Source organism: Humulus lupulus, chromosome X (assembly GCF_963169125.1).
Source record: "Humulus lupulus chromosome X, drHumLupu1.1, whole genome shotgun sequence".
Lineage (NCBI taxonomy): Eukaryota > Viridiplantae > Streptophyta > Magnoliopsida > Rosales > Cannabaceae > Humulus > Humulus lupulus.
In genome coordinates, this window is record NC_084802.1 from 203,894,209 (window position 1) to 203,915,963 (window position 21,755).

At 33.0% G+C, this 21,755-nt stretch overlaps 2 protein-coding genes and 1 long non-coding RNA gene across 3 annotated transcripts; 2 read left to right on the forward strand and 1 right to left on the reverse strand.

Annotated features, from left to right (window-relative positions):
• Nucleotides 1-665: 665 nt before the first annotated feature.
• On the reverse strand, nt 666-980 carry LOC133806650 (uncharacterized mitochondrial protein AtMg00820-like). Its single transcript, XM_062244745.1, has one exon. It carries the CDS (start codon nt 978-980, stop codon nt 666-668), a length of 315 nt encoding a protein of 104 aa, XP_062100729.1.
• Nucleotides 981-7,358: 6,378 nt separating this feature from the next.
• Nucleotides 7,359-10,266, forward strand: LOC133806651 (uncharacterized). The gene is made up of 4 exons (XM_062244746.1): nt 7,359-8,200; nt 8,288-8,378; nt 8,459-8,645; nt 10,256-10,266. Exons 1-4 carry the CDS (start codon nt 7,398-7,400, stop codon nt 10,264-10,266), a joined length of 1,092 nt encoding a protein of 363 aa, XP_062100730.1. The 5' UTR covers nt 7,359-7,397.
• Nucleotides 10,267-15,440: 5,174 nt separating this feature from the next.
• On the forward strand, nt 15,441-21,274 carry LOC133804903 (uncharacterized). The gene is made up of 5 exons (XR_009878696.1): nt 15,441-15,886; nt 16,149-16,256; nt 17,747-17,924; nt 18,016-18,076; nt 20,783-21,274. It is a non-coding gene; the product is annotated as an uncharacterized LOC133804903 (long non-coding RNA).
• Nucleotides 21,275-21,755: the final 481 nt, after the last annotated feature.

Genomic DNA, 21,755 nt, shown 5'->3' on the forward strand with positions numbered 1-21,755 from the left:
TTGTTCACATCTAATTCTTAGAGCATAAGTATCATATTTTGCCTAAACATAATCTCTTTGATTTTTTTGTAGTTTCATTAGGTTGTAACACAACTAATGCTTAGAAATTATATCTTATATAAGTGAAGAAAAATCCTACTTTTTTTAAAGTAACTTGTGCTTGACTAGAAAATGTATTTTGAAAAAAATATAGTGTGATTTATTTCAACTATATCTAAACTTGGGAATCAATATACTTACAAATATTATTGAACTTGCATTTTTTGGATTCTAATATCTTAATAATCTTATTTTACATATCTCATTTGAAAACCATTTTTCTATTTAATCTTAAATCTTGTTATTACTTGTCTTTTATTTCTCTAAAACAAATCTCATCAAATATTTGGAACTAGGTTAGAATCTTCTTCCTTTGTTTGAAATAGTTTCTTTTGATGTTAGTCAACTCCCGTGGGTTCGACCTCGTACTTACATGAACATTATATTCTGAAACGATTCGTGCACTTGCGAGTATAAATATTAAAACACCCTCTTTTGGGCTCAACACTCGCCATTAAGGAATGCATTGTTGACATCGATTTGTTGAATATCCCATCCATAAGAGACAGCAAGAGAAAAAATAACTCTGATGGTAGAGGCTTTATAACAGGACTGAATGTATCATTCTAATCTAAGCCAGGAGCTTGCTGAAATCCTTTTGCAACTAACCTCGCCTTGAACTTGTCCAAAGAGCCATTAGCTTTATACTTTGTTCGAAAATCCCATTTACTGCTGAGAATGATCATATCTATTGTGGGAGCAACAAGACTCCAAGTGTGGTTACGAACCAAGGCAGAAAACTCAGCATCCATAGCAGCACACGACTCAGGAAGAGTAAGGGCTATTTTGACAGATGTTGATTCAGCATATAATTTCTGATTAGAAGCAGTAGCCAAATAAACTTTGGGCTTATATATACCAGACTTGGAGCGAGTTTGCATATGATGTCAAGATGGTAATGGTGGAGGAGAGCTGGGCACATCCACGACTGGCACAAATAACTCCTCAAAAGAATGATCATCTAGTGAACTAGTAGTCAAATCAGCCATTTTAGGCGATGTCAAAGGAGAATGATCACTAGTAGGAGTGGTGGGCGGGCTAGAAGAGTGTGCAACAGCGGCTGGAGTAGAAGAACTAGTATCAACCTATGAGCAAGAATTTGAGTTCGAACTAGCTGATTGCAAATATGTGTTAGAATGTGAAGAAATAGGTAGAACAAATGCAGGAGCAAGGAAGTTAGTATGAATGAATGAAGATGATGTAGAATTAGGTAAAAGAGTGGAATATGGAAATTCATTTTCATTAAAATTGACACTCCTTGCAATATAAATTCAACCTGAAGAATGAAGACAACAATATCCTTTATGAAAAGGACTATAACCCAGAAAAATGCATTTGGATGTTTTAAACTCAAATTTGTGGTTATTATAAGGACGAAGAAAAGGGAAACAAGCACACCCAAAAACTTTTAACAGAGTATCACTACAACAAATGCAGGTAGTTGCGGCGAGGTCATTAGCGGCGGGCTCAGTCCGCCGCCATTGTAGAGGTTATTAGCGGCGGACTAGGCTATTCCGCCGCTAATAATATTTAATAAAAGTAAAATATAAATATGGATATTTATATTTTATTAGCGGCGGATGTACGATTATTAGCGGCGGACAGTCCGCCGCCAATACCCATAATAAAAAGCCCGGGAATTTTTCATTTATTATTAGCGGCGGGTAATTACTATTATTAGTCGCGGACTACCCGCCGCTAATAATATTAGCCGCGGGTATTTACTATTATTAGCCGCGGACGACCGCCGCTATTACTATTAGCGGCGGGTAATTACTGTTATTAGCCGTGGACTACCTGCCGCTAATAATAATATTAGCCGCGGGGGAATAATAATAGCGGCGGGCCCCGCCGCTAATTCTCTTGAGCAGTTTAAATTTTCCATGCATCCCTTCTTCTTCCCTCGCGTCTCTCATCCCTTTGTCAACCGTTCTCTCTTCTTCATCTCCAACGATTCTTCACAGTTGCAGAGAAGAATACATCCGAGACAAGTAAGTTTCTTGATAAAACTTAAACCATTTTCTTCTTCGTTGAGTTCTTCAATATGATTATGAGTCTTACATCTTCTCTTAATCATTCTTAGTCTCATTGTCTCTGTTCTTGCTTTCTCTGTCAAATATGTCCAGGTTCAGGGCTCTCTGCTCGCACTGCAATCTGATTCTCTCTGGTTTAGCTGCTTTCTACAAAGGTAAGCAAGCAAACTCCATTTCCATTTTCATATTCTAATTCTCAGATTAATTTGTCTCTGTTCTTGCTTTTTCCATGGAAAATGTGTTGATATTTGCTTACTTTTTACGTTCATATTTCTTGTTCCACGTATTAGTGTTAGATTTTTTATTTGGTGCTTCTTAGATTTTTTTTAAAATTTTGCTCATATATGTTAGTGAGACAGCTATTGACAGATTTAGGAAATGTCTTATTCTCCTATCTCTTGCACTATATTTACAAAAAGAAGACAGGAAAAAAAAAAGTTTTTGGATTGAGATTGTGTGTGTTGTTTAAGGTCGGGGGATTGAGATTGTGGGTGGACCGGGGGCATGGGTTTGGGGTTGTGATGTCAGGAGGTTTCGAGGTTGGGGTTGTGGCTGAGTGATGAGGTTGGTAGGGTATTAGATTATTATCTGTAAATTTTGTGTATAAGGTTTTAAATATTGTATTGTGGAAATATTAATTATATTTCATAAAAGTATAAAAAATTAAGAATAAATATAGAAATTGATAATTATATTTCATAAAAGTATAAAAAATTAAGAATAAATAATTATATATATAATAAATTATTTGTTGATTAATTTTTAATAATTTAATGAATTAAATAATAAAAGTTTGATATAATATTATCTAAATAAATAATTTAATTTAATTTGTTTATTGAATAATATTGTTAAATATAAATTACATGAATATAGAAATTGATAATAATATTTAATAAAAGTATAAAAAAAATTAAGAATAAATAATTATATAAATAATAATTTAATTTTTTATTAATTTTTCATAATTTAATTTATTAAATTATAAAAGTTTGATATATTATTATTTAATTAAATAATTTAATTTAATTTTTTTATTGAATAATATTGTTTAATATAAATTACATTAATATAAAAATTGATAATTATATTTAATAAAATTATAAAAAATTATGAATAAATAATAATTTATTTTTAATTATTTTTTATTAATTTAATTAATTAAATAATATCTAATTAAATTATATAATTTAATTTGTTTATTGAATAACATTATCCAATATTAAATAGTTATAAATTACATGAATATAGAAATTGATAATTATATTTAATAAAAGTATAAAAAATTATGAATAAATAATTATATAAATAATAACTTATTTATTGATTAATTTTTAATAATTTAATGAATTAAATAATAAAAGTTTGATATAATATTATCTAAATAAATAATTTAATTTAATTTGTTTATTGAATAATATTATCTAATATTAAATAGTTATAAATTACATGTAAATAGAAATTGATAATAATATTTAATAAAAGTAGAAAAAATTAAGAATAAATAATTATTTAAATAATAATTTAATTTTTGATTAATTTTTAATAATTTAATGAATTAAATAATAAAAGTTTGATATAATATTATCTAAATAAATAATTTAATTTAATTTGTTTAATTTAATTTCTATTCATGTCAAGTTTTTATTTCATATATTTGTTGGTAGCTTTCATTTATATCAGCAATAATAAATTTCTTTATATATTTTTTTATGTAACTTATCCATATCATATTTTATACTTTCATAAACTTAATTCCTAGAATTTAGTTACTCAATGTAATTGATTTTATTATTTTAATTTAAATCAAACAAGTGCATGCATTTTAAGCACTTGCAAAAGTTAGATTAATAAATTGACTAAAATAAATATACTTGTTTATGTCATTGTTGTAAGTGGTATAGAAACACTTGTTTTATACTAGTTACTTTTGTGCTCTCTCCTTTAATCATCTTCAATGGTGAATAATGGTGTATTTTATACTAGCTACTTAGTTTTATATTATTTTGGTTTGAATTTTTTTCGTGTATCTTTTGGTATTAATTTTTTTTTATCAGAACAGCGACACACCCACGACCCCGACACACACACGACCTTGGCACACCCTCAACAGGTGTGGATATATTTTTTGTAATTAATATCTTTTGTATTTTTTGAATAATTTATTTTGTATTTGTTTAGTGTATAATATTTGAGTTTTGAGTCCTTTAGTTAGTATCCTTGGTATGTAAATCTTGACATCTATTGTTAAGATATATGTGTTTGTTCTTACTTTATTTTTTAATCTTGGTATGTAAAAAATTATAGGACTGTTTTGGTTAAAAATAAAATTTAAGTGATAATTTAAATTAATTTATAAAATATAATAATAGATGATTTATTATTAAGTAAAATATAGTGTTTTTGTTAATATTGAATAAAGAAGATTTAAACTTGATCAATCAGATTATTAGCACCCATATTTTCTTTATCACTATTTTATTAATTATATAATATTAATTAAACTAAGTGCTAGAAAAATATACAAATTCAATTAAAATTAATTTAAATTTTAAAATATTTTTTTAATGTTTGAATCATTTTTAAATTTTAGTAATAAATTTTGAATTGTTTTTTATTTTTAAAAAAATTGTAATTATTTTTTAAATTAAAATTGAAACAAACTAATTATATCACGTCTGTGTTACTCCATTGCCATTATTAACGGCCACACCAAATTTTTTGATCTACTTGTTAATTATTGTAAAAAAAAAATGTATTTAGTCAAATAAGTGAAAGCTTTTATACTACTAACTAACTTTCACCGCAACTTGATATTTTTAATAGGGAAACTAATTTTGTTTAGATTGTGAAATTTTTTGAAACAAATTTAAGATAGTTTATTTAATAAAAAAAGTGAGTATAGAAAAAAAAAAACAACAATAAGTGCATATTATCATGTTATTTTATTCTTTTTTCTCCTTTTTGCTTGAACATATATTATTATTATTATTTGTAAAAATAGAACAAAAAAATTAATTAGTAGTTAATTTATTTTCTTAGTATCGGTATGTTTGTGATTGATGGTTGTTGACTACAACCATCAATTACATGGATATCGGCACATAAATGATAAGTTTAAAATATTATTAATAAAATTTATGTAATTATTTAAAAATATAAATTAGTCTTAAAGTCAAATAATAATTAATTTATAAAATCATTATTATTATTATTACAAATTAAAAAATTATGAATAAATAATAATTTATAAATTACATGAATATAGAAATTGATAATTATATTTATTAAAAGTTTAAAAATTAAGAATAAATAATAATTTGTTTTTTAATTAATTTATAATAATGTAATTAATTAAATAATAAAAGTTAGATATAATATTTAATAAAATTTTAATAAATAATAAATTAGTTTAGGAAAAAAAAATTAATTTGTTTATAAATAACATTATCAAATAAAACATCATAAAATAGCATAAGATATTATAATATTGCATAAGATTTCAAAAATGATAACAAATCGCCTTTGTTATCCATTTCCATTTACATTACTAAAACTCACACTCTTATAACACTTTAGATGACGATTGACAAGACTTAGACAACATTGAGAAATCGTGGTTGTCAAGAATATTGGAATGGTCTGCAAGCTTTTTTGAGGATGGTGTCGGAACATAAAGATTCTGATGGAAGAATTAGGTGCCCGTGTGTGAGATGCAATAATAATAGATTTGAATCTTTGGATGTAGTTCGGGCACACGTATTCGATAGGGGTTTTCATCAAGCTTATGATAAGTGGATTTTTCATGGTGAGGTGGAAGAAATTGTTGCTGATGAGGTGGTTGATGAGATGATTCAAGTTGTGGAAGACTTCCTTTTACCGACAACTGAGGAAGTAGAAAGGGATCCCGGTGGGAGTCAGTATTATGACGAGTTATTTGAGGAGATTGAAGCGGAGTTGTATCCTGGCTGTGATTGGATTTCATCCCTGAACTTTTTAGCAAAGTTATTGCATCTAAAAGTTAGAGGGAAGATGCCTAACAACATATTTGATGAATTGCTAAAGTTGTTAAAGCTTGCATTTCCTAAGGAGAACAAAATCCCCGGATCGTACTACGAGGCGAAAAAGAGATTGAAAAAATTAGGGTTGGGATACGAGTCCATTCATGTGTGTCAGTATGATTGCTGCTTATTTTACAATGAGCATGCATCTAAAGAGACATGTCCAGTATGCGGAAGTAGTATATGGATTACTTCCGAAATGACGAAAGGAAAAAAAGTGCCACACAAGGTGATGCGTTACTTTCCGTTGACCCCTCGGTTGAAAAGATTATACAGTTCAAGGATTACAGCAAAACACATGATATGGCATCACGCCGGGAAATCAAAAGATGAAGGGGTGATGCGACACCCGGTAGACGGCTCTGCGTGGAAGGACTTTGATGCCAAGCATCCTGATTTTTCAAGGGATCCCAAAAATGTTCGTCTGGGCTTAGCTGCTGATGGATTTAATCCATTTGGCAACATGAATCTTGCATACAGCATGTGGCCTGTGGTGTTGGCAAACTATAATCTGCCACCTTGGTTGTGCATGAAAGACAATTATTTCATGTTGACCCTCCTTATTCCTGGGCCAAAATCACCCGGTAAGGACATGGATGTATTTCTGAGACCATTGGTGGATGAGTTGAAGGATCTGTGGGTTAACGGAGTTGATACAAGAGATAGTACGACCAACAGGATGTTCAAGATGCGGGCAGCCCTTTTGTGGATAGTGAACGATTTTCCAGCTCGCAGTAGTTTGTCTGGATGGAGTGGTCAGGGATACAAAGCTTGTCCTACGTGTAATGAGGACACAACTTCCATCCGAGTGATCGGTAAAACTTCTTACGTTGGTCACAGAAGATTCTTGCCAAGTACTCATCGAATGAGAAGAGACAAAGAGTTCGATGGAGAAGTTGAGAGAAGACGTCCTCCGAGACGGTTTACTTGTGAGGATATACTAGAACAAGTTAATGCTCTTGCAGCGCAAGTTCCAGGAAAACATGTCCAGTTTGGGGGTGTGAAACGTAAAAGAGGAGTAGATGAAGGTAATTGGAGGAAAAAAAGTATTTTTTATGAGCTTGAGTATTGGTGTACAAACAAATTAAAACACAATATAGATGTCATGCATGTTGAGAAGAATGTGTGTGATAGTCTCCTTGGCACTATCTTAGACAGTGATAAATCTAAGGACACCACTAATGCCAGACATGATTTGAAAAAGATGGGTGTGAGAGAATCATTGTGGATTTATGAAGATGAGAATGGGAAGCTGATGAAGCCGCACGCTCCTTATGTGTTAACTCCGGCGCAGAGGCAACAGTTTTGTCAGTTTATAAAAGGAGTTAGATTTCCAGATGGTTTTTGTTCAAATTTGAAGAAGAAAGTGTCTGAGAATGATACAAATATTCTTGGGTTGAAGTCACACGATTGTCATGTGATAATGCAACGATTACTTTCGCTCGGTGTTCGTAAGTTTCTTCCAAAATCTATATCGACCACTATTGCAGAATTGTGCAATTTCTTCAGGCAAATATGTTCGAGGACTTTAAATGTTAAAGATATGGAGGAAGCACAAAATGATCTTATTCAGATATTGTGCAAGATGGAGTTCATTTTTCCTCCAGCTTTTTTTGACATAATGATTCATTTGGTATTGCATTTGCCAGAAGAAGCAATATTGGGTGGTCCGGTATTTATGAGGTGGATGTATCCTTTTGAAAGATACATGAAAAAATTAAAGAATTATGTGGGAAATAAAGCTCGCCCTGAAGGGTCGATCGCCGAAGGCTATGTTGCAGACGAGGCTTTGACCTTTTGTTCAATGTATTTCAAAGGCATTGAAACAAGATTTAACCGTCTTGATCGAAATGAAGATGCAACTTATATCCCACGAAATCTTGCAGTTTTCCAATCTCAATGTCGTCCACTCACAAAGGGAACTTTGAAGACTCTCGATCATAAGACTCGTGAAATAGCTGAGTGGTTCATACTTGAGAATTCTCCTGAAATTGAGCCTTATTTAGAGTAAGTTTATTCTCTTATAAATTAGAACATGTGTGGTTATTATCATTTTTTTGTTATCAAGAATTGTAACACTATTCTAATTAACAGTGAACACCTACAAGAGATTAAACAAAAATACCCAGATGGTGATCATGATCGTTTGCATAGGAAAAATTTTCGTTCGTGGTTTCATAAAAAGGTAGCTTTGAACTTTGAACTTTGAACAGTGATTTTATTAATGATATATTTTGTGAATCTAATATCATTCTATGTATTTAGATATATGACCTGCACAAGCTTGGGTCTTTGGATAACGGTGATGAACTGTTAGCTTTAGCATCTGGGTCAGATCATTTGTCAACATTTTACCAAGGTTGTATAGTCAATGGTGTTCGATTTATTGCACACGATCGAGACAAAAAGCGCACCACACAGAATAGTGGAGTGTCGGCTGCCGGAACCGAAGGTTTTAATTTTTACGGCACGCTTGAAGAAGTGGTGATACTTTCTTTCACTGGTGCATATTCAGTGGCATTATTTCGGTGCAAATGGTTTAATACAAATCCAAGAATGAAGAAAACAGTCATTGAAAATAATGTCACTAGTATAAACGTCAATGGCGAATGGTACAAAGATGAGCCGTACATACTTGCTACTCAAGCTAAGCAAGTTTTCTATCTCGATGATTTACTTAGAGGTCGTGATTGGAAAGTTGTAGAAGATGTGAATCATCGACAGATTTGGGACATTAAGGACAATTCTGATGAGGTTAATGATGTTATTGATGTTGTACATGAAACAAGTTCATCAAATTTTTTGTTGACTGTGGACCTCGGAGAGTTGATTATGCAATCTGATCAACCTGCTGCATATGTTGGAGCTAATGAAGATGGTGACGACGAAGCTGATATGTCAGAACATGAGGACGTTGCAGATGCAGAAGATGAATTGGTTGTTGAACTTTGTGAAGATGAAAATGTTTCTCCGATTACTGATGGAAATGATAGTGATTACTCTGTTTAGTTTTTTTCTATTTGTGTAACAGAACTATGTATTTAAATATAATGAAGTGTTTTTTTGTAATTATAATATAAGATATTTGAGCTTTGTGAAGATGAAAATGTATCTCCGATTACTGATGGAAATGATAGTGATTACTCTGTTTAGTTTTTTTCTATTTGTGTAACAGAACTATGTATTTAAATATAATGAAGTTTTTTTTGTAATTATTATTATTATGAATTCAATGTGATATACTTCTATTTAATGCTAATTACTAACTAATAAATTTTAAATTGAAGTATAATGTCAGCTGATATAGCTACTTATCATGGCGGAGATGGTGGGGGTCAAGACCCGCCAGATCCTTCTAGGGTACCAACATCTTGCGAGTCAGGTTAAATATTGCATATCAAAATTATTTTTAGAAATTATATTGTTAGATAAATATAACATCAATACTAATACTGATTATTGTTAATAAATTTTAAAGCCCCGTCGACGAGAAGAAAAGGTCGTGGCCCTGCTAGTAATAATGTTCTTGAAGAACGAAGGAAAAAAGCTGGGAAACCATTGGATCTAGAGCTTGATCCTGTGACCAACAAAGTGGTTGGGCAGGAGGATCAAGCTTTTATTCGCATGTTGGGAACTCTAGTTTCCATGTTGTGTCCGGGGCATTATTTGGATTTTGCTGATGTACCTCAACAGTTTAAGGATCAAGTGCTTGATCGTATGAGGGTAAAAAAATTACAAATCTTGTACTTTTCATTATTTAATTCCATTATTTACAAGTTATCTAATATTTTTTTTCCTAATGCAGTATTACTATAATATAGACGATCATCCACAACGTGAGTCAGTTCTGGCAACTCTCAACAAGGAGATGGGGGAAAGATATCGCGAGAGAAAGAACTATAGAAATAGACACTTCAAAAATCATTATGCTGGACCAGAAGATTTGGAGAATGTCCTCTCTAAGCCACCTAACCATTGCACTAAGGAGGCTTGGAAGCTTATTTGTGAAATGTTTTTGAGCGAAAGATTTTTGGCTCGTTCTGCTAAAAATCAAGTAAACAGAAGACAAATGAAGTATGTAACAACACAAGGCACAAAGTCGTTGGCAGCTAAGCGTCACGAATATGTAAGTGAAGATGTTAATTTAATTTTATAAAATAACACATTCTAAAACATTTTGTTTACATTTGTATAGGAGAACCCGAATGTGCATGTTGTTGATACCTGGAGGGATGCTCATATGAGAAAATCGACAAAATCTTTTGTCAATGAGGCAGCTCAACAAGATTATGTAAGTGTATATTATTGTTTTCTTGTTTCTAATGTTTATAATGTTTCTAATTTTTGTTTATAATGTTATCTTTATACAGGAAAAAATGGCGGCTGAGGTTGAGAGGTCACAGAATGAGAGGCAAAGTCAACAGCAGAGTGAGGCATCTCTAAATGTATCTGGTGTTGATTCGTCCCCGGTCGATCAATACGAGATACTAAGTAAAGTACTCGGGGAGAGATCTGACTACCAAAGAGGAGTGGGTTATAGGGCGAAAGGGAAGGCAAAAAAGACATCCTCTAGCTCTACAGATCAAAGTCAGTCCCAAGCAAATACTGCTGCTTCGCCTAATGAAGATATGAGAGTTATGGCTTTGCTGGTGAAGGCAATTCGTGAGACGTTTGAGACTTCGACAACTGTGCATCCCAGTAAACTGTATAACCCAATGTTTGACAGTTTTCTGCAGAGGCATTTGCCACCACAATCCGAAGGTGCTTCGTCTTCTCAGTCTCCATCACAGCAGTATCAGCCTCCTTCACAGCAGTATCAGCCTCCTTCACATCAGCAGTATCAGACTCCTTCACAGCAGCAGTTCCAGCCTCCTTCACAGTATCCGCCGCAGCAGCTGTACCAGCCTCATCCAATGTATCCGCCACATATGTCGTCGCAACAACCTCCTCAGTATCAAAACCAATACATATTTGGACCCCATTCTCAGTCTCCTCCACAATATTTTAGTTTTACCGATTTTCCAGGAGGATCGATGCAGCCTCCGCCACAGCCACAGCCTCGAGATCTGTTTGGGGACCTCACGCTCGGACGATCATCACAACCACCATATATTCCTTCACCGCCACCGCCACGGCAGCCACCGCCACCGCCATCGTCACAGCCATCGTCCTCACAGCCAGACCAAAATGTTGAAGATGAGGACAATTTTAATATTAATCTTAATGATTTTCTTTAGTTACTAGTTTATATATTTGGACTGAATTAATACTTTATTTATTTTTAATGACTATAGTGATATTTAATAGGTTGATAAATATTAAAACTATTTATATTAATTTTAATGTTAGTTATGTTTAAATTAATTAAATGTTTATTTTTATTAAATTATATTATAAATTATTTTTAAAAATAATTAAATTTAATAAATATTAATTTATTAATTTATTTAAAATTTAATTTAAAAAAAATTATAAATACAATAATAGCGGCGGACCCCGCGGCTAATACTAATGCATCGGACATAGTTATTAGCGGCGGGTTCCGCTGCTAATGTCCGCCGCTAATAATTGATTATTAGCGGCGGGTGCGTCAGTCCGCCGCTAATAATCATTATTAGCGACACCATTTTAGGCGCGGGGTATTAGCGGCGAAGGCCCGCCGCTACAGTATATTAGCGGCGGATGTGGCATTTATTAGCGGCGGAGACTCCGCCGCTAATAATAGAATTTGTTGTAGTGTATAATCAGGTTTGTACTAAAAAAGACACTCAAAAGGTGATTTATGAGCACAAACAACACTCGGAAGACGATTTATGAGATACACAGCAGCCACAAACGCTTCCCACCAAAAATGTAAAGGCATTTTAGCTTGAGCTAATAAGGTTAGTCCCATTTCAGTTACATGGCAATGTTTTCTTTCAACCCGACCTTGTTGTTGGTGAGTGTGAGGACATGGATGCCTAAAAAGAATGCCTAGTTGTTGTAGTAAAGGTTGAAGTTTTCGAAACTCCCCCCCCCCCCCCCCCCCCCAATCTGTTTGGAGACCTTTTAAAGATCAAATTACTTTTCTACAAAAGTTTTGAATGTTAGAAAGATGGAATAGGCATCAGACTTAATACGCATAGGATATATCCAACTAAATTTTGCAAAGTCATCAACAAATAGAATATAATACCGAAAACCTTCTGGTGAAATATGTGGGGAAGGTCCCCACACATCAGAGTGAACAAGTTGAAGAGGCTTGGTGGTTTTAAGAGTAGAAGAATGAAAATGCATTAAATGATTTTTACCAAATTGGCATGCATCACAAAAAGTAATATCTGATTTGGAACAAGGAACTACACTTGATGGATGTCCAAGTCGACTATGCCAAAGATTGGTAAGTCGAGAGGATGAATTACATGGTACAGACTCAATAGAGGAATGACAACTACTGTTATTACAATCAGATTTTGTACTACTTAGGTACACATTAGGAGAAAAGGATTGATAAGGAGAGTGTACAGACTCTAGGAATGAGGAAACACCCTTAGGAAGAACAAGTTGATACAACCCTTCATGTAGCTGGCCCTGCAGAAGCACACTCCCTGTCACCGCATCCTTAACATAACAACAAGAAGAGGTGAACTCCATAATAACAGAATTATCAGCAGTAAAACGAGCAAGACTAATCAAATTCCTTTTAATACCAGGCACATGAAGAATGTTATTAAGATGAAGGGTTTTCTCAGCACAAATGGAAGTATATCCAATAGCAGTAATAATCAGTTGAGATCCATTACCTACAACCAGCTTATCCTTGCCTTTGTAGTCTTGCTTATGAGCAAGATTAGTGGCATCAGAGAGAACATGATGTGAGGCACCACTGTCCATGTATCAGTGTGGATCAGCAACTGTAGTGGCAATAGCAAGCATATCTTGAGGAAAATCAGGAGAAGCATTCTCAGTGGAAGCAGTTTCACCAGTATAGCTCAAATCAAACCTGTGATAGCACTTCAAGGCAATATGTCCAGGTTTGCCACATACTTGACAGATAGGGCGATTGTTAGACCATTTTTTTATTGTTGTATCAACCTCCACGACCTCGGTTTAGGCCTCGACCACCACGATTTGCAGAGTGTGTCGAGGGAGGTGGGGAGTATTTCTTGTTGTACTCAGCATAATTTGCAGTAGGATTATGATGATCCAGCTGAGCTGTAGAGTGCATTTGTTCGAGACGCATTTCTTGGTTGAGAAACATGAACTGGACCTCATGCAATGTCACTGAATCTTTAGAGGTTAGATTAACTACAACAGCTTCATACTCACTTCCCAGACTACCCAAAATGTAGAGAACAAGCTCATCATCTATGATAACATGGCCAGCAGCATTTAGAGCATTAGCAAGGCAACGCATCTTGAGAAAATACTCATCAACAGAGGTGGATCCTTTGCGTGCAGTTTGAAGATGAAAACAAAGTTGAAGAATACGAGCTTTGGACCTATTGGGGAAAAGTTGATCTAGAACACTCCACAGATTTTGAGCAGAAGCACAGCGAGCCACATGCCCTAGCATAGCCTCAGAAATCGAATTGAACAACCAACTCATTATAAACTGATCTAGACGAAGCCAATTGATGTACTCCGGATTGATGATGGTGGAATCAACATTTGTATGATCAGGAATGGTGCGAGGAGTGATCCTGGTGCCATCAAGAAAGCTGTCATGCTGATGAGCACAAGCAGTGGAAAGAACTTGCAATCGCCAATAGAAATAGTTGGTCCTGTCGAGTCGAAGATTGAGAGGTGCAATCTAAGGAGGGATGACCACAGCAGCTGCTTGAGTAGCCGAGGAAGATGAAGAGTCAGAACTCTAGGAGCGGTGCTGGAAGAAGGCACCATGGAAGCTGGAAAAAAAAACCTAAAGCTCTTGATACCAAATGAGAAAAACAAAGTAGAGGAGAAAATAAAATAAAAGAAACTGAATAAGAGCTCAACTAATGCTTGATTCTTTTATTTATTGAATGATATATATATATATATATATATATATGAATATAGAAGAAGCTTTCGGAAGCTTTTGGAAAGAGAGAAACTCAGCTGGAAAACGGTTACAAGATTGTTACAGTGCAAAAACAATATACAGTAAATAACAGAATTCTGTTGTGCAACTGACTGTAACAAACCAAAGAAACCAGCTAAGAAAAGAGTTTCTCTTAATCAATGTTTAACTCACTTAAACCAGTATTTACACTAACACAAAATGATTGTCCTTAAATACATTTTAACTATAGATGGTGGTTTTAAGTGAACCACCATTAGAATATATTTAAATTTCAAACAAATTATTATATGTGTTTTAGGAATAAATTATATATTCTATTAAAATAATAATATAATAATTTATTTCACTGAAAAATTATTATAACTTCATCAAGAATCCCAAAACCATTGGGTTCCTTTGGTTTCTTTTTAAAGTATCTTTGCAATACATGCTCTAGTATGGACTAATCAATTCGACACCAAAATAAAGTAAATTAATCAAAGTCTAAGATTTGGTTGTATAAAAAATCATTTTAAAGCATTTCATTTTATGATATGAGCAAGGCATTTGAGCTGATCACTAGTGCTTTTGTATATTATTTTTCTTGTTGCATTTGGATTATGGTTGTTGTTGTTTTTAATTCAGTTGCGTCTCTTTTTGTGCCAAAAAAAAATGATTTAAATCTGAGAAAAAATCTTTGAATTTATTCTATGAATAAGTTTCCAGCTTCTAATTTGATTAATTTACTTTCCACGAACCATCATCTGATGTATCATAAATTTGAATTTTACAAGACACACTATTTATGTATTAATTAAGTGTGAATTTTTATTTAAAATGTAATGCAATAAATAATACTTAATTATGTAAATATGTTTATACAATAAATATTAATTAATAGTTTCTGACACTATATTTTCTATATTTTTTAATTTTTTTGTCTTAATATGATTAATTTTTGTAGTTATAAGTTATTTTAATTTATATATTTTTAGGTGAATATTTAAATATAAGATAACTAATAATAGTTGAATTAATTATAATATTTTATCTATTTAAGTTATACATACATAAATCTAATTATTATATACGACAAAAAAAGTCATTAGACTATAAGTTATATATAGTCTACTACGCTTAAAAAATGTTATTTAAATTTTTTTTAAAATATGTAGAAAAAAGTTAGAAACTCAATACGTTTGTCAAAAAAAGAAAAACAAACTCAGTGATACGACAACGTTTCAAAGTGAGGTTATCTATATGCAAAAATCAACCCAACCCCATTCTTCTGCCCCGATAGCTCTCACTCTTGTTTGTTTGTGTGACTTGACTCCCTAGCAAGCACCATTCTTCAACCCAGCTTCCATTCCCTCTGCGCGCGACTCCATTGAATGACTCTTCTCCCATCGGTGTGACTGCCCAGCCCACTTCGACAGCCGAGCTCTTAACCAATGACGTAGTCGACTCTCTCAACGCCATATCTATTTTTCCTTTTTTGAAATCATTTTGATTTCCTTGTTTTGCATTTCGGAAATAGGGTTTTTATTTATTTTCTTTTAATGAATATGTTATGAAAGCTCAATTTTGTTTCGCTGTTAAAGATTTTCTCTTATTTGTATCGAATCTGCTCTGGTCTTCTTCGCCATTGAAGACCAGCATTTCACAAAGTGGTACTTCTTCTTCTCTTCCTTTCTTGTGAGTTTCATTCTTTATTGGGTATTAGTTTATTTTCTTGCTGGTAAGATTCTACCCAAAAAATCAAATTGAACAATCTCTAAGAGATCTCATTATTGATATCAAGAAAATGGTACAATATTCCAAGTTAATTATGTTTGTTTAATGAATTCTTGTTGCAATTGGAGATGTTAAATTCAATTTTTATTAACAGTATTTATTATTCTTCACATTTATTGATTTACGCACTTGGAACAGCAAGCTCAACTCGGTGTGGAAGCTTTTGCTGATGCCCAACTTGTGATTCCCAAGATACTTGCTGAGAACTCTGGTCTTGACACATAAGATGCGATCATAGCACTTATGGTATGCATTTAAAACTTTTACTTTTTATCTTGAAATAAAAAATAAAAGCAAATGTGAAAAATAGTCATATGGTTGAACTTTGCAATGTGGTTTTTTTGACGGAAAGCATGCATTAGTAGGGCGGCCGATCACAAAGAGACAACCTAAAATAAAAAAATTAGTAGAAAAATAACACAAAAAGTTAGTAACATGAAATAAATAGAAATGAAAATAGATTTGAGATTTTTGTTGTTGTCTTTTTGGTAAAATGATAAAATAAGACAAATCAAGTGAAATAAAAATAAGATGTAATCAAGAGTTGAAAAGTATAATGATTTTAAGAATCATCCATATGCTTGTTTGTTTAATTACTTATTTACTTGATTTAAAATAATTCACATCCCAACATTTACTTGGAAAATCTAACATTAAAGTATATATTCTTTTCTAACAAAAGTCTATTTGAATTATAAAATTCTTTACTTTAGGAGCACAATGTTAATCTTATGAAAAATTTGAAAATGACAAAATACCAAAGGGTAATAATGCAATAGAAGATTAGATATAAAATTATGTATCAATATTACTTTTACTAATTAGAAACACATAGAAATAGCATGATTAATCATATATATTATTAGTACAAGTAAATAAAGATGAGGTTGAAAGAATATAAACAACTCACTATATTATATTAAGAACATAGTAAATCAAAGTAGCAAAATAACGTCACTAGCATATGAAATCATCCCTAGCCTTCCTAGGAAGATTAGGCCATTATGTTCATCATTCTCAAAAAATTCTAAAAAGAAAGTATGAGAAGAAAGTGAGTAGAAATTTTGCTATAGTTTCTTTACTCTAAAAATTACATACAAAATGTGAAAGAATAGTCCTTATTTGTAGAAGAAGAAAATGACTAAAAGGATATTAAACTACAAATGAGGTTTACAGAATAAATCTGAAACATTAATAATAAAATATGATTTTGAAAAATCAAATTTTATTATTAATATTAACGTAGCTATTTTAGTAAAGGGTCATCACACACATTTTTCTAAATAAATACAAAATGTGAGATTTAAAGTTCAAAATGGAAGGGTCCAAGGCCCAAAATGCACAAAGAATAGGCTGGAAGGTGACTGGTGGCAGTTGAAACATTAATCAAGTCGCATTAATGGGAGCACACCACACTACAAGAATAAAGCCTATTAGCGGCGTAATTATTAGCGGCGGACTAAGTTCACCTGTAATGTTCAGAATATTAGCGGCGGACTTGGAGGCCCGCCGCTAATAATAAGGGAGCATTTTAAAAAATATTAAAAAATATATTAGCGGCGGACCCTCCGCCGCTAATATTCCAAAATAAATAACCGGGAACAGTTTTTAAAATTTATTAGCGGCGGATAATCACCTATATTAGAGGCGGACTATCCACCGCTAATAATATCAGCGGCGGATAATCACCTTTTATTAGAGGCGGGCTCTACCACTAATAATATTAATGGTGCCAGGATAAAATAATAGCGGCGGATCCCGCCGCTAATGCTTATGAATACAAATCAAATTGGCACCACCTCTTCGCGTCTGTTCTCCTTTCTTCTTCTCTGATTCCTCCGTCTTCTCCGACTGCCATTCGCACCATTTCTTCTTCTCCGATCATTCCCTTTGGTACACAGAGAAGTAGCAAGTGTAAGTATCCAATTTATATTGTAGTTATTTAATTTTGTTTTTTTTCTTTAATTTTCTGTGTTATATGTAACCAATTTTTTTTCCGAACCAGTCTCTCTCTCTTTGGCCATTTCCATCATTTGGCCACACACGGCTGTGCCAGCCACAAACAGGTACCACTCTTCACAAGTGTAGTTATATAGTATATATATATTGTATTGGAAGCATATATAAATATATATTGATGTATAGTAAGAAATTATTCCAAGTTGAATTTGTACTTAACGAAAATATGTCTAACATTTACTTCTTATTGTTTCTAATACAAATATATAGTTAGTACCATTCAAAACAAAAGATAATAAAACTTGAATTATCCAAACAGATATGTATATACATATGTAGAGTTTTTAATAGTTATATTTTGTATAGTGACTATATATTTCAAAAATATATATGATATATTATCTTTATTTTTAAATGTTGAAATCAGCACTTTGTATAAATCTTTCTTTTACTTACTACCAAACTGATCACAATCATATACATAATATTGAATAATTAATAAAATTGAATCGTTAAAAAAAATTATAAATACAATAATAGCGGCGGACCCCGCGGCTAATATTAATGCCTCGGACATAGTTATTAGCGGCGGAACCCGCCGCTAATGTCCGCTGCTAATAATTGCTTATTAGCAACGGGTGTGTCAGTCCGCCGCTAATAATCATTATTAGCGACACTTTTTTAGGCGCGGGGTATTAGCGGCGGACGCGGCATTTATTAGCGGCGGAGTCCCCCGCCGCTAATAATGAAATTTGTTGTAGTGCCATGTGGCGCACGCTGTCAGCAAGGAAAAGAGGCAGTAGGCGGACTGGGTCAAGCGCAGGTCGGGTTAAAGCTAGCCAGGTGGCTCACGGGTCAGGTGTGGGTCAAAGCTGGGTTGGGGAGGATGCGTGGCGGGCTGCGAGGGTGCCACCTGGTTCGCTGGAAAGAAGCAAGGGCTAGAGAGAACATGGGCCTGAGCTTGCGATTGGGCTTTTTCTTCCAAAAATGCCACATTTTCTTTCTTTCTTCAATTTTATTTCTTTATTTCTTTTTTCTTTGTTTCCAAGTGCCAAAAATACAAATTAATTCCTACAAAATAAATCATATTAATTCCATGAAAATATTAATTAAAACTTAATTTATTTTGACTATTAAATCAATAAATGTGTATTTTTGGGCACTAATGTTTAACTTTATCTAAGTTTAACTTTATTATCAATTCAAATAATTATATTTGTCTTTTGTGTCTAATGTTTTTTAAAACCATGAAAATTTGAAATCAACTCTTGAAATTGAGACTCAACAGACAGTTAAATCTAGTACCGATGATTCTTCCTCGGTTGATCAAATGAAGATGCTAAGTCATGTTCTTGGTGAAAGGCGGGGCCACCAGCGAGGAGTTGGCCGCAAATTAAAGGGTAAAGCGTCAACTCGTCTCTCTAACACTTAGTATCATGCTCCACCTCACCACTCAACTGAGAATATATGTGAATTGGTTGATATGGTGAAGACCGTGAATGAGTAGCTTCAGTACGTGTATCAGCAGCTTCCACCTGAAAAACGTTTGACAACAAACGTGGAGATGCAGAATACATGTCAGTAGTTTTACGAGAAGTATGTAGGTTCGTCTTCTGAATCTCAAACACATCACACCTCTCAAGCTTCAGCTTCTCAGCCTTCACCAGGCCATCCTGACATGCCTCCACCATCGTGGTCGTCTCAGCCCCCGACCCAGCCATACATGTATTAATGGCTGATGCCTCCGTGCCCTCAGGCTTATCCTCCTCATATGAGTGGACCTTCGTCCCAACCCCCACCTCCTCATATGAGTAGACCGTCGTCTCAACTTCTGCCCTATCCATATCCATCATTCATGGACTTGGAGGATCATCGTTACCACCATAGTATCCATGGTTGATGCCTCCACACACATCACAGCCACCGCAGACTTGGCAGGTACCACAGCCACCACAGGCACCAGAAGAAGGAGACGATACGGAGGGCATCGAAAGTTGAGATATTTTATATATTATTATATTAAACAATAACATTTAATTAATATATTATTGTATGCATGCTTAATTTGGATAATATTGTATTAGTTGTGTAATATGAACAAATTATTATTTTTATGCATATTTAATTTTGATATTATTATTTTTGTGCATATTTAATTTTGATATAATCAATTTAAAAATATTATTTAAATATTTTATTTTAATAATTTTTTAATTGTTTTAATTATATAAAACTATTAGGGGTGACTTTTGTCGCTGCTTATAATATAGAAATGTCGTTGATATTCTATTTTATAAAAAAAAAATTTATTTTTTTAATTATATAAAACTATTAGGGACAACTTTGTCGCCGCTAATAATATAAAAGTCTTTGATGATATTCTATTTCATTAAATATATATTTTTTCATTTTTTTAATTATATAAAACTATTAGGGGCGACTTTGTTGCCGCTAATATTACATTATCAGGGGCGATTTGTTATTATTAGATACGAAATTTGATCTTGTAGACACGATTATTAGGGGTGACTTGTAATTTATTAGGGGCAAAAATGTCGCTGCTAATATTAATTATTAGGTACGACATTTTTGTTGCCACTAATAATCAATATTAGCGTCAAAATATCAACAGCGACATGTTAGCGGCGACTATGGCCATTATTAGGGGCGACATCCGTTGTCCACAAAAGCCCTATTTTGTTGTAGTGAACTCCAAATGCATCTCTATTTTTTTATCCTTATCTTAATTAAAGTGATATGTGAGTTTAGCTCCCATGACAATCTGGTTTCTAACGTGCCTAAGAATGATTCAGTTGATGTCGCTGCCAACGAGAATAGAGAACCATAATCGATGTGAGAGTTGCATTGATCTTGGAGTGTTTGGAAGCTGCCAAAGCCTAGTTAGTTAAAAATGAACGTTGATGGTGTTGTTTGTGTGAGACGGGGTCTTCTTGGGTTTGAGGTTGTCGTTCGAGATGACTGGGGCTGTTTGGTTTATTACTTTACTCACCATGTGCATTCGAATCAAACACCCTATACACGACCGAGTTTGCATGGCTTGCTTGGAGGCATTGAAATGATGTTTTCAGAGTGGATCACCATTCATTCGTTAGAGAGCGACTGTCGAAATGTTATTTGGGCCGTTCAAAGAAGTAGAGATAGTTTTGTAAATAATATAATTGTTGGGGATATCCACCATTTTCTGTATTATTTTTGTTAAGTTGGTTCATGTCATTTTGTTCCCCGTGAAGAAAATAAAATATAATACCCCATTTATTGGCAAAACTTAGTCTCATGGATGCTCTTTTCAGTCTTTCTTGTGAAGTAATTCAAAATTGTATTACTCATCATATTAGCGAGGACTACTAATTAATATTGAATATATATATATATTAAAAGAATCTATATTTATTTAAAAGTGAACAAAACTTTTGATGCCTCTAATTTTTTCTTACGCTGTTCATAATAATATAATTTTATATTTGATTTTGTTATCACTTAATCTTTCTCTTCCACATGATTCATCTTCATCACTTCTATTTGTTCTTCTCAAATATTTGTAACAAAAAAATGATTGATGTTTAGAAACTATATCATAGTAAAAATAATTATGTGGTTTAGAAAAGAAAGAAAACTTTATATCTGATTGATCATTTAATAATTACAAAGTTTAAAACATTTTGATTTTGATTGAGAATTCTCTCTCTCTATCTCTCTTTTTTTATCTCCACCACGTCCTACTTATCCTGAAGTGACATCATTCTATTTTTAATTTTTAGGATTAAC

Excerpts from the sequence above, each read along its gene's own strand:
- LOC133806650 (XM_062244745.1), bottom strand. The coding sequence starts at position 980 with ATGCAAACTCGCTCCAAGTCTGGTATATATAAGCCCAAAGTTTATTTG.
- LOC133806651 (XM_062244746.1), top strand. The coding sequence starts at position 7,398 with ATGGGTGTGAGAGAATCATTGTGGATTTATGAAGATGAGAATGGGAAG. Across the intron at positions 8,201-8,287 it reads GAAATTGAGCCTTATTTAGA|TGAACACCTACAAGAGATTA; the intron begins GTAAGTTTATTC and ends TCTAATTAACAG. Across the intron at positions 8,379-8,458 it reads GTTCGTGGTTTCATAAAAAG|ATATATGACCTGCACAAGCT; the intron begins GTAGCTTTGAAC and ends CTATGTATTTAG.